Source organism: Tursiops truncatus, chromosome 4 (genome assembly GCF_011762595.2).
Source record: "Tursiops truncatus isolate mTurTru1 chromosome 4, mTurTru1.mat.Y, whole genome shotgun sequence".
NCBI classification, from domain to species: domain Eukaryota; kingdom Metazoa; phylum Chordata; class Mammalia; order Artiodactyla; family Delphinidae; genus Tursiops; species Tursiops truncatus.
In genome coordinates this window covers 71,625,980-71,638,897 of record NC_047037.1, presented here as the reverse complement: position 1 = coordinate 71,638,897, position 12,918 = coordinate 71,625,980, and the positions used below count along the sequence as shown (strand labels likewise).

At 49.6% G+C, this 12,918-nt stretch overlaps 3 protein-coding genes across 9 annotated transcripts in view; 1 reads left to right on the top strand and 2 right to left on the bottom strand.

The window, feature by feature from the left end:
- Nucleotides 1-2,943, bottom strand: part of NCBP2 (nuclear cap binding protein subunit 2) — a 32,759-nt gene extending 29,816 nt beyond the window's left edge. For 5 of the 7 annotated variants that reach the window (XR_012331477.1, XM_073804070.1, XM_033855660.2 and 2 more), the window contains exons 1-2: nucleotides 2,786-2,943; nucleotides 682-863 (exon numbers count right to left, since the gene is read on the bottom strand). Coding sequence is in view for 6 of the 7 variants with exons in the window: in XM_073804070.1 (XP_073660171.1) it covers nucleotides 682-863; nucleotides 2,786-2,863 (260 nt within the window). In the remaining variant the exon portion in view is untranslated. Of the gene's footprint in view, nucleotides 1-681; nucleotides 864-2,106; nucleotides 2,759-2,785 lie in introns of those variants that run through there. The other 2 variants (XM_033855657.2, XM_073804071.1) reach the window with 2 other exon arrangements.
- Nucleotides 2,944-3,009: 66 nt separating this feature from the next.
- Nucleotides 3,010-3,843, top strand: NCBP2AS2 (NCBP2 antisense 2 (head to head)). Its single transcript, XM_033855661.2, has one exon. It carries the CDS (start codon nucleotides 3,094-3,096, stop codon nucleotides 3,391-3,393), a length of 300 nt encoding a protein of 99 aa, XP_033711552.1. The 5' UTR covers nucleotides 3,010-3,093; the 3' UTR covers nucleotides 3,394-3,843.
- A 582-nt stretch (nucleotides 3,844-4,425) lies between these two features.
- On the bottom strand, nucleotides 4,426-11,736 carry PIGZ (phosphatidylinositol glycan anchor biosynthesis class Z). Its single transcript, XM_004321610.4, is given in 3 exon segments — nucleotides 4,426-9,279; nucleotides 11,528-11,697; nucleotides 11,699-11,736. Coding segments are annotated over 3 exon segments (1,776 nt in total). The 3' UTR covers nucleotides 4,426-7,711.
- Nucleotides 11,737-12,918: the final 1,182 nt, after the last annotated feature.

The following is a 12,918-nucleotide window of genomic DNA, read 5'->3' as shown; positions in this document are numbered from 1 at the left end:
AGGGCACAGAAAAGAAAATTCAAGACACAGTAGATCAGGTCTGGAAAATTTCTCAAACAAAATGACCGAAAAATATTAGTTAAAAAACAAAACATCAAAGGATAAATCCAGAAGGTCCAATATTTGGAGTTTCCAGGGAGAGAATACATGGTCACAAGTAAATATAGCTTTGGTTTTGACCTATAAAATCAAGCTATATACATCTACATAATGAAATACTATACAGTTGTTTTAAAAAGAGGTAGATCTACATATGCTAACATGAAGCAATTTCTAAGATAGGTGAAAAAAAAATGAGTGCATGCAGTACGCTACCACACATACATAGGATTACTTCTGGAAAGACCCACGAGACTCGTAACTGATTGTCTCTGGACTTAGAATGGTATAGGGCTTTCATTTTCACTATGCTCTGGACATTTTGAAACACCATAAGCATATACATTTTCAAAGATTATTTTTCTTAATCAACTATGAAAAAATGGATTTCAGAAAGAATGTTAATGTTAATAGCTTTCCCAGTGTAAGAGTATAGGCACACTGGACAGAAGGAAGGAGAGGCAGAGATAAGTGTAGGGATGCTAATCAACGAATATCCTCACTCATCTTGTAAAATAGGGTACCAGCCACTCTGGGCCCCACCTCTGGCCAACAGCTACATCAAACATACAGGAAGGATACTCCACAAAGCAGAACCCACATGCTGTTTTCTTCATTTTATCCAGGCCCATGATGATTTTCTTTATGTCACCACTTTTGCTGAAGAGTTCATAGATTTGTTCTTCAGTTGTATAAAAGGAAAGATTTCCAACATACAATGTACAGCTTTTCTTCAGCAATTTTTCCTGTTCTTCATTGTCACCCTAGAATTTCCAAGAGCAAAGTGAAAAAAGAAAGGCACAAAACAATGTGAAGCGTATGCTCCAAGTTATATTTTTTAAAAGCATGAATATACATGGATACCACACACAAGAAACAGGTAATATGTCTGCCTCTAGGGAGAATCAAGGGACTGCAAGTCAGATCTCCATGTATGGAAGTCTCATTTAATTCTCAGAGTTGAATGAAGTAGGTCCTAATTTATTATCCTCATTCTACCTGAGGGAAGACAGTTAAGTAGCTTGTCCAGGGTCACACATATAATCAGTAGTTGTAGCTGGAATCCAAACCCAGTCTTATCCCCAATCCCATACTTCCTTAAAAGTTCACAGGACAAGAGTCATTTTAACGATACATTAAAAATAGGTTTTCCAGGACTCTGGAATGAGACATTAAATAAAGTAGATTCACTTTATCACTGCTGTTACTGATTTGTTAAAATTATGGTCAAGAAGCATTTTCCTTTTTCCTTCTTTTCTCACACATACAAGTCATGTCCCACCAAACAGCCTACAGTTTAGGACAACTGGTATAAGTACTTATTTAAGGTACGATAATAATGTGGATCCCATTCAGGAAACACTGTAGAAATTCTACAAGACAGTATCTTACTACTATCTAAATGAAGCTATAGGCTTTAGACTGCAGAGATAAACAACAGCAAAAGTTGAATCCTTTCACTGTTTTAATCTTGCAGGATGCTTGAAATTCAGGATGGTTATGATGTGGAACTTTCTAAAGTAATGAGACCTGTAAAAGTGATAGAATGAAAAATCATGCCTGGCATACAGTAAGCATTTAAAAACAGTTGACTGCGTGAAAATCTAAGATCCTTCTCAATTTGACCTCAAATTTCCATTTCCCTACCCTACTAATGCATTTTAAACATTCTCCACACCTACCTTCTTCTGTATGTGACCCCTCCTTTCCCCGTCACAGGGAATTTTCTGAATCCTCACAGCCCCTCCCTTTCCACTCATCATTTCTGCCTAGATTATGATCACTTACCTCCATTGTAAATCTGTACATTTATAGTCCTTCCATTTACAATCCCATAATCCCTAGAGGATTATGAAGTCTTAGGGTGTGGAAACTGTCTTCCCTCTCTAAGGTTTAGCAGAAGGCTTCAGCAACAGCACTCAATACAAATTTACTAAACAACCACTAGTTAATGAGTGTCAGTCACCTCCACCCCATCCCCGCCTTTGCTGATACTGAAGAACCCACCTTTAATAGCTGTAGCCTCCCCCTTTTCCACAGAATCTGCTGTGACGTGGGCCAAACGAAAATTTCCCTCTTCTGAAACCCAGCAGTTCTCCGATCTTGACATCCAGACACTTAACATGCTGGTCCCCCCTCTACACTCCAAGGGCTCCCTAAAAGTGGAGGCAGGGCTCAACTGTGTCTGCCACTCACCACGTACAACTTGTGGAGGGCCGTTTAACTAGCCCAAGGAGAGGACGCGAAACGCCAAAGCGCAGTTTGGCTGATGTAACTGAAAATTTAAAAATAATTAAAAGCCCCGGTATCTGGGTCAGGATGGCGCCTCCACATGCTCCACGTGTCAAAAAGACACCGCTTTCCCTCATCATAAAGTCACCTTCCCGCCGCACCGTTCGGGAAAACCTGAGACGCCAGTACTACTGCCGCCCGTCTGCACTGCCCCGGGGATCAGGCAGCGGCTGCTAGGGAATGTGAGAGCGAGCCTCAAATTCCCTGCCTACGAGAGAAGAGGATTCAGTGATATCCAAACGCCCTTTCAGAATCCATTCCACAGCAGGCACCGAGGCTTCCCTTCGCGTTTCGGGATACCAGGGAATGGGAGACGACACAATGAGACAAGAGCAAACCAATTCTCAGCCTTCTGGCCCGGGGCCTCCCCTTCTCGCTGCCCCGCTTGCCTCACCCGGAAGTGCTGGTCCCGGTACTGGCTCAGCTCGACGTAGGAGTCGCTGCGCAGCGCCTTCAGGAGGCCACCCGACATAACGCACAGATTTCGGTCGAGGACGCCGCCACTGCGAGAAAAACGAAGCCGCCCCGGCGGTAGCGGAACCGGAAACGCTCGGAGGCCGCTGTGAAAAGTCTTAATCCCGTGCTCCAATCCCAGCGCGGCAGTGTCGTCATCCGGCGGCGCCGGCGCAGACGTGGTCCGTAGTCAGGCGTCGCCGATCAGAAGTGAGAGCGGCGTGCTCTGGATTCCGGGACGCTCCGAGGATGATTCTACGGCGGCTGCTGGCCGCCCTGTTGCACAGCCCGCAGCTGGTGGAGCGTCTCTCTGAGTCGCGGCCCATCCGGCGTGCGGCACAGCTCACCGCCTTCGTACTGCTGCAGGCCCAGGTACACGGGCAGGACGCGGCCCGGCGCCTGCGAGCCCTCGCGGCAGGGACCGCGGGCTCCCTGGGCTGCCGCGCTGCCCGCTTCAGAGACACCTTCATTCAGGAGCTACGCCGCAGCCTCCGGGAACGCCCGCGGCCACCACCAGGTAGCCAGAAGGGCCCGGGAGCAAACCCCTAAACCCAGGCCGGGCCGAGTCGAGGTCGCCTGCTTTCCCTTCCGGGCTCGACACCGGCCTCGGCGCTATGAAGTCATCCCGGACACTACGCATGGCTTGGAATCCGGACTCAGATGGTCCGCCTACAGAGGTCCCGCTCATCAGAGAGCCCAGGCCATACCGACACCCCTGGTGAAGGGAGCCCTGTGATCGGTCGGGACACAGCGTATGAGGAAAGCCCCCGAAGCCTGACAGAAGTAAAGACTGGTACCTGATACACCGCGCGGGCAGAGCGCCATGGACCAAAGTACAACCGGAAAGAGGGTCTGCCCTCTGAAATGGGACTAAAACTAGTGATGGATGCTGCTGCCTGTGCACTGATATAGCAGGACACTACTTCCAGGGGAGATCCTGGATGAAAAGACAATCCTGCAGTTGCCAACATCCTCTGATTAAATGTGTGAGCTGAGAAATGGGTATTGTTACTGGACAAGGTTCTTTTGCCCCATGCGTAGAAAGCCAAACGCTGAGATGCAGAGGTTTGCAGCAAAGAGAGGGTTAACGCTTAAGGCAGCTAAAGGAGGAGGAGAACTAGTCTCAGATCCGTCTTCCCCAAGGCAAGGGGCTTCGGGTATTTTGGGGATAAAGAATAAAGAAGCAGGGCGGCCTGAGACGTGGGGAGCGTGGGGAAAGGTGATTGGAGAAAGGTGTGATAATTGTAGTTCTGCACAGGTGTAACTAAGCCACATGCATCTGCAGCTTGAAAAATGGAGGCTTTAGCACCACCTGCCTCTGCCGGTGGAGTTTTCGGCCCTCTGATGTCAAAAGGTCAGGAGCATGCCCAGAGCTTGAACTAGACACAGCCAACTGCAAATTCCTGGAAAACAACTCCATCAAACATCTTATTGTTTAGGCTTTGTGCTGCTTGGAGGCCTTGTGAGTCTTAAAATGACCTTGATTAGTGAAGGCAGGTGAAATGGATTGACTCATTACCCATGGTTTCAGTGTGAGCTCCCTACTTCTCTGGCAAGGTGGATTTAGGATTCCTGGGGACTTGTAGGCCTATGGTAATAGTAGTTAGCACATACTGAGTACTTACTCTGTACTGGGCACTTGCTAACTGCACTCTGTGTGGGTTATCTCACTCCTTAAGACAACTTTCATATGAGGAAGTATAAGGCTACTTAAGTTGCCCAAGGCCTTACAGAGTGGAATGTGAATACAGGTGTTTGACTCCAGGGCCCACGTCCCTAATCACATTTACCCTGACCTTCAAAGCCTCCCTTCCCTGCCACCAACCACTATCATCACTGGGTGTTAGGACAACTGCCTACCATGGAACAAGCTACCTGGATTCCTTGTCCCTATTTTAGAGGGTCTGGGATGCACTCTAAAGGCTATGCTCCAGCTAACAAACCCACGATTAGGAAATCCATTGTATGCATTGATTGTCTCTAATCAGGCTACACAGTTCATCTTGCAATCTAGAAAGCTCGAAGCCCAAGAAGCTTTTAGGCTGGTGACCAGTTTGTACTCTGGCATTCTGATAGTCACTGGATAGGGTGGAGAAGCAAAAGCAGCCTGTCCTCCACTTTCCTAATGGTCAAAGTTCTGATTTGACATTCCGTCCTCCAGTCTTCCCATCAGAGGGGCTTCTATTTAATCCTCTCTGAGGCCAGTGTCCCACTCTCCTAATGACAGAGTTCTAATTTGGCATCCTACCCTCCTGTCCTCCCTCTCCCAGACCAGAGGCAACTCACTGGACTCTCCTTTGACCTTGGCAGTGAGGAGCCAGAGGAGCTTGTTCATTCTACTGCCTTGTTTGCCTCATTGGTTTCAATCCCACTCCTTGGTCTCTGGATCTGAATATCAGAGGAGCAGAATGTTAGCCGTCCCCAGCCCAATCCCTTACCCTCCACATAAACAAGCACACTCACAGTTGGGTCTTTTTCTAGACTAGCAGAGACAAAAAGGAAGTGCAGGAAGCAATGAAGCTTCTGGACAAGCTGGCCACTTGGTAAGAAAGGAAGGAAAGCAAGAAATGAAGGCAGTTTATTTTTTGCGGAAGAAGTGTGAAGGAACTAATTTCCCTCCGTTTTTGTAAAAGGAGCCTGAGAGCAGAGAGAGAGAACTGGGTCCTTTCTGCTCCAGCTAGAGGAGATTTGGATGCCTCCCCGCTTTGTTGGAGAAGCCTCCAGTGTTCGTAGTCAGTGGCTTGTCATCCCACCAGGTACCCTATTACTAAAGAAGCAGACCAAATTCTTCCCACCATCCCCAGTGACAACAATCTCCCAACATACCTTTCAGGCTCTTCTGAGCTTTGTCAGAAAGTGAAGCAGGGAAGTAACTCACTCCACTATCCTGCAGGACAATTCCAAATCACCCCTTGGTGCCACACAAATCTAGATAGCAACACTTTACAGACAAATTTGTTACAGGTCATATCACTACAGGCTACACGGACTGCTACACCAACAGCTCCTCCAGGGAATTCTGAGGTTGTGAACCCAACTGGGGAAGAGAAGAGAAGTCCCGAGAAGCCCAGAGGAATTTGGGACCTTTGAATCTGGGGTGTCTCAAGGTGGCATTTGGTTTTATCTGTTGGGCAGAAAAGCCATCTTTGGCTGCAAAGTAAATAAGTGCTGTCGGGTGCCAGAGATGATGCTAAGCAGTACAGGTAGGAAGACCAATCTGAAGTTCGTAACAAACCAACCAAAACAACAGTGAACTGTCATGAACAGGTACTGTAGAGTTTTAAATAGGGAAATATCCGAACAGCCAGCTGAACAGCCAGCTCAGGAGAGAGATCCTTAGCATCTCCTCCCAAGTTGAGTAACATCATTTTAGTAGATTGAAATCAGCCACGGTAAGAGTATTTACACAAGTCAGAAAACACTACAAATGGGGGCTAGTTTGCCCTTAGAGAACGGGTTGCTAAACATTTACTAGCATGGCACTGACTTTCCTCTCCCTTGGGGTTGGAGTCCTGAGCAAAGTGTGGCACTAGGACCCAGCAGCAGCCACAGAGCAGCTTGCCTGCGGTGGGTGGAGCTTTAAGATGACCCGAGGCTTTAGCCAGCAGAAGGCGGGACTAGAAAAGCGTTCAGGTTTGCTCGGTTGTATAGGTTTGGCCGCCTGCTCTGTGCTCCTCCAGCATACTGCTCTCAGTGGCCTGGGTGCTTCTTGTTCTCACGAGATGGCAGGGGCGTGAGGAGGGAGAACGAGGACAAGCTTAGTGCCACAGCCCCTCATATTGCCAGCGGACCGGGCGGGGGCGCCCTGTGTTGTGAGGAGCAACACGCCCCGGGCTGATGGCTTTCACCAGGGCGGCAGGTGTGGGTTTGGCCCGGGGTCTGCTCTCCATCCTGTGAAGGGGATCCAGACAGAAGCTTTGAGCTTGGAGAGTGACCAGACCACATTTAAGGTTTTGTGCTCAAGTGCCACCAGATACTGACTGAGCCTTGTATCTCCATTCCCACTGGGGCCAACTGAGAAGGGAGAACATCTGGGCTTGATCCCTCAAGGGTGAGATGCAGAAACGTTCCATCACCTCTCTCAGGGACAGGAGTAAGAGAGTGGGTGGGCAGAAAAGTTCCAGAACTACTTTTTTTGGTAATAACCAAGCACTGAGACGGTAGGTAGGCCCTGAAGTGCCATTAAATATGCCACACCCACTTCTATGCTTACAGAGCTTTGGGAGAGACATGCCTGTCTGGCCAGGGAACATGTGCTGCAGACCCAGGAATGACACAGTGTTAGCTGGCAGACACCTCAGAGACCTTCTGATCCATTGTACAGACTGGAAAACTGAGGCTGGGTGAGGGGAAGGGGCTCTCTTAAGATTACATAGCCAGTGTGTAGCAGACCAGGGACGAGAACTAACTCCTCTGAATATGAGCTACCTGCTCTTTCTACATCACTACACTGCCTCCTTCCAGGTATCTAGGAAGCCAAAGGGTTGTCATGACAGCAAGAGGTAAGGCATCCTGGAAGGTTTGGGGCGAGTCATTCAGGAAAGTCATTAGGAGATTGTTGTCTCCTTTCACAATCAGGTGCTATTTATATGTTTAAAAAACATCACAGTGGCTGGAAGGAATAGGGCAGGAACAGGCATTTTGCGTCATTGATTTCACCAGGTTCTTTGGGGAACTTGGCATCAGGACTGTGACTGGTCAGATCTTTGGTTTTTGAGGGAAGATGGGTGTCAGTTTACCCAGAAGGTGGAGCAGTCAAAAGCTGTGCACAGGAGAGGTGGGGATTCTGGAAGGGAAAGGGAAGGAAGAGAGTCAGGGCTCTGTCCCAGCCCAGCTCTCTACCTAGAAGGTGGAGCAGCACCTTCACCTATGGCTGAGTCTTGGGCAGGGGCTTTTCTGTCATATTGTCAGGCTTCTCCCCCAGCTCCAGGATGTGAAGGCTGAGATGGTACCTCCAAGCCCCACTCAGCAGGGAGGACAGGGCCGGTGGGTCCTCCAGAGTCACGTGGGGAAAAATGAGTGTCTCACTCTTGAGGGGGAAGCTGCACTTCTTCATGGCAGACCTGGTGGTGCCAGGGGTCACCACAAAAAGGCGGCAGAGCCACGGCCCACCAGCCACATGGCAGGCTGGTCGTCTGGTGAGGTTGCTGAGGGCTTGGCACAGGAGCTGGTCCTCAGCCCCGCCCATGTCCACCACCTCCACGGGCGAGCCGAGGCCCGGGAGGTGCAGGAGGTGCCGGGGGGGCATGTAGGTGTGGGTGAATAGGAGTGTGTAGTGGGTGGGTACCTGTGGGAGCACAGGAGCACGAACCACCTGCTCCAGGTGCCCCAGGCCAGGCACTAGGCCCCCCTGGTGCAGGCAGCCGAAGAAGAGGGCACCCAGGGCATTGAAGAGGACCAGGGTGCCCTTGCAGGGTGCCAGTTGGGTCTGTAGACTACAAAGCAGGACGAGGGGGACCAGGAGGGGGATTAGGAACCGAGCCTCCTGGTGGCTAAAGGCAGACAGCAGGGCCAGGGGCATGAAGTAGAGGAGCAGGAGGTGAGACCTGGGGCTGGACTGCAGGCTCCGGGCAGCCAGTGCCCTTGGGAAGCCCATCTGTGTGAAGGCCTGGAGGCAGGCTCGCAGCTGTTGCCACGCGGCCTGCAGGGCGTGGGCATGCAGCACCCCAAAAAGCAGGAAGCCATTGACTGCCAGGTGAGTGAGCCGCATGTGTGTGCCATGCCTCGCCAGGTTTACGGGATCCAGGTTGTAGTACAAGAAGTTGGCAGGTGTAAGGACAAGGGTACTGGGTCTACATGGACTGGAGAAATAGCAGCTGTCCACAGCCACAAACCCCACTGCTGTGAGGGTCGCCCCTGGGAGCAGCACCAGGGCTTCCTTGGTCAGCGACTTGAAGCTGGGGTTTGTGGCTCCATAAGTACCCCAGAGGAAGAGGGGGACCAGAGCAAAGGCCAGAAAGGTGGGCCGGTTGAAGAAGCCAGCAGCCATGACACCCCCAAGAAGCCAACTGTGCCACGGCGGGCCTGGAGCAGGCTTCTTGGGAGTGCAGCTCCCAGCTACACGGGGGGATACCAGTACCAGCAGCCACGCAAAGAGCAGCCCCTCAATGGCATTGGAGAAGGTCCTTGTGTAGAAGACCAAGGTGACGTAGGAACCAGACAGCAGGACCAGGGCGTTCCAGCGCTCCGCCCCCCAGCGTGGGGCCAGGTGGTACACGGCCAAGTCCAGGGCAAAGGAGAGGGAAGCGAGGAGGAGGCGGGGCCCGACAAGCAGCGCATAGCCGCTCACCGGGCCAGGCCACGGCCCCCACTCTTCCCAGAGCCTGAGCAGCCAGAAGGCGGAGCCAGAGGTCAGCAGTGGGAAGACCACTGTACGGCAGGGGCTGCTGGGGTGAAACTCCCAGGGCCGCGCGGCCTTTATGCCCAGGACGTCCTCTGCAGAGAGAGAAGGAGAGGTGAGCCAGGTCCCAGAGCAGAGGATATTACGGACAAAATCCTAGGATGGCCCCCAAGATTTTCCAGCCCCCTGGTGTACATGCCGGACATAATCCCTGGGACTGGGAAGATGACAGAGTTCACTCCTGTGATTAGGTTATGTCACAGGGGTCAGCTGACCCTAAGATACAGAGATCACCCAGATGTGTGTGACAAAAATCACATGAGCCGTATAAATCAGAGACTTTTCTCCAGCTGGTGGCAGAAGAGGACATCAGAGGTGAGAAGGATTTGCTGGTTGAAAGGTGGAAGGGGCAGTTGGCAAGGCATGTGGGTGGCCTCTGGGAGCTGAGAGCAGCCCGTGGCTTACAGCGAGCAAGGAAATGGGGCTTTAGTTCCATAGCCTCAATGAACTAAATGTGTTCAACAGCAAGAATCGTCTTGGAAGCAGATTTTCTCCCAGAGCTTCCACACAAGAACTCAGCCCAGCCCATACTATGATACCCTGACCAGAGAGCCCAGGCTGCACTTCTTCTCATTTACAGAACTGTGAGCTGCTGGTTTTAAGCTGCTAGGTCTGTGATGGTTCGTTACACAGCTCACACCTGGGAAGTGAGGTAACAGTGTGTCCTGGACAGGATGTATGAGGAGGAGCAGGGGGAGGCCCCATTCCTCTCCTTGAGTTCTAAAGTCTCCAAAGTCAGAGTCAAAAACGCATCTCCGTGATTATGACTGTTAGCCAGGACAGCCAGTGTGAGAATGGGGGAAGGGAATAAGCAACTGTGGTTATGGTCAAAAGCGACTGGTTTTGTCTATGATTCTTAATGTTTAAAATTAAGAATATACTCATGTAATTAAAATTACTTGCTGCCTGGGGCTAGTCTGTGACTCTGTGCCCCACTGTCCCAGAGCTCTAAGGGGTGGGGGTGAGGAAAATGAACTCTTAATTTCTGCATCTTAGCTCCAAGCTCTACAACATCTCACATTTATTTGATAACACTGCTGGTTGTCTAAGGCTCTTTGCTTCTCCTTATTCTTCCGGCCTTTTGGCAGTTTTTTCCTCTCTGTCAGAAGGTGAAAGGGAAACAGAAAACCTCGGATCAGATCAATCTGGCTGCTTTTTACTGGCTCAGGTTATAAAAAAACGGGGGGGGGGGGGGTTGTGGAAAAATAAACTGGACCTTTCAACTTTAAAAACAAATCCACCTGTTGAGCCCTGTGGCAGAGATAGCTGATATCTCCCCAATCAATATCCATTCCTTCCTTCATCCTTAGTCTCTTTAGCTGGGCATTTGGTCAGATATAAACACTATATTTTTTAGCTTCCATTTGCAGGTACGTGTGGTCACATGATACATTCTGACCAATGGGATGGAATGGGCAAAAAGTATGTGACTTTCAAAATATGCCCTTAGGGCTTCCCTGGTGGCGCAGTGGTTGAGAGTCCGCCTGCCGATGCAGGGGACGCGGGTTCGTGCCCCGGTCCGGGAAGATCCCACATGCCGCGGAGCGGCTGGGCCCGTGAGCCATGGCCACTGAGCCTGCGCGTCCGGAGCCTGGGCTCCACAACGGGAGAGGCCACAACAGTGAGAGGCCCGCGTACTGCAAAAAAAAATATATATATATATATATACGCCCTTAAAGAAAGTAGGCATGCCTATCTCTCCTCTGGTGGCGGGAAAGACTTGGTGTCAGACCTGATGCCTGGAGCACAAGCAGCCATCTTGAACCATGAGGAGGAAGCCTTGTGACCACAGCATCTGAAAGGCCTCAAGGTTTCCAGCAACCATCTTCATGATGTGTCCTATACCACCTAGAAGTTAAGTTCTAAAAAGTGAGCATTCTAGGTCTGGGTTCCCTCAGCCATCACATGAACCTACAGAAGAAAAGTTTCGTTATTATTTTATGTTACAGCCCTGTGTAAGTTTCCCCAATCACTGGGGAAGCCCAACTCTAAAATCCTTCCACTGAGAAGCCCAAAATAGCTTTTGTTCTGAATGACCCGTACTGTTGTTATAAGCAGGAAGATGTCAAAGAGGCTGGCATTTCATCGGTATCATTTAGAAGGTCAATGTCACCACTCAGGAAGGAGATGCGAAGTTCCCACTCCCAAATTATTATGCCAAAGAGGCTTGTGGATTTACTGCTCATCTGCACAGACATTTTTCTCCCTCCGCACTAAATAGCCAATCAGCTCCTTGACCAGACTTTGCTGCAGCTTATTGTAACCACACATGGGGAGCTTTACCTGCCATGACCTCAGGAGACTGGAAGAACTCATCTGGGTGCACGTAGCCTGTCTGCGGAAGAAGACACCACACCAGGCGGAGCAGGCTGAGGCTGCCCCACAGCACCCTGGCTGCCATCTTCATATCAAATTGCTGCCAGGACACAGGGCCAAGAGCCTAGGATGACTTCAGCTGCTACAGATGCTATTCTGGTTCCACAGACCTGCATCTGAGGAGCATAACATTTGTTGGTTATTATAAATTATATGTTCAGTTGCCTGAACAAACTCAATATGGGTCTACACACAATAAAAATGTTAGTAATAATAGCTGCTATTTACTAAGTACCTGCTAAATGCCAGGAACTTTACATCCATATCTCAGTTAATCCTTTCCACAGTCTGGGGCAGTGGGTCGTATTATCTCCGTTTTACAGATGGGGAAACTGAGGCCTCTGTTGAGTAACCTGGTTACTTGCTAACCATATTTGCTAAGTGTCTATATATGGCATTTGCTAAATATTTTTCCTAATATGACATTTTGCTAAGTGTCTAAATATGACATTTGCAGGTAGGAGTAGGGTACCTTCCAAATCTGGGTCTCACAGCCCCATCCTATTCACCAGCTCCTATTCACAAGCAAGCATGGCAGCCTGGCTCTTACACTTCTGAAAACTTAGGAACCTCAATGGATTCCATCCATTTCTTTGCAAAAACGAACTACATTCGACCCCATGGTCTTCAGTCACTCCCTCCAACTTTCACACATCCTGGATCCTACCTTTTGGAAGGTGACGGAAACACTGCTGTGGTTTGAATGTTTGTGCCCACCCCCTCCCCAAATTTATATGTTGAAATTCTAATTCTGAAATTCTAATGGTATCAGGAGGTGGGGCCTTTGGGAGCTGCTTAGGTCATGAGGGTGGAGCCCTCGTGAATGGGATTAGTGTCCTTATAAAAGAGACACAACCCGTTTATAAAAGAGACACAACCGTCCTCACCATGTGAGGACACAGCGAGAAGTTGCTGGCTATGAACCAGGAAGAAGGCCTTCATTATGCTGGCACCCTGATCTCAGACTTCCGGCCTCCAGAACTGTGAGAAATAAAGTTATGTTGTTTAAAAGCCACCCAGTCTGTGGTATCTTGTAAAAGCAGCCCAAACAGACTCCTCTTGGTGGAGGTTCTCACTCCCTTGACTCAAAGATCAGTGGGAATCTGAGTCCACGGCATGATGGACCTTTTTATCAACACCAGTAAATTATCACGGGTGCATAGAAAAACAAGTCTGACAACGTGTTTGTTACTCCTCCAGAAATACATATGGTTCCCTGACTTCCTGACTTTGATATTTTAAAGCTTGACCATAAACAGCTATTGTTCTCAGGTATGACATCAAGTCGTAACAGAGGA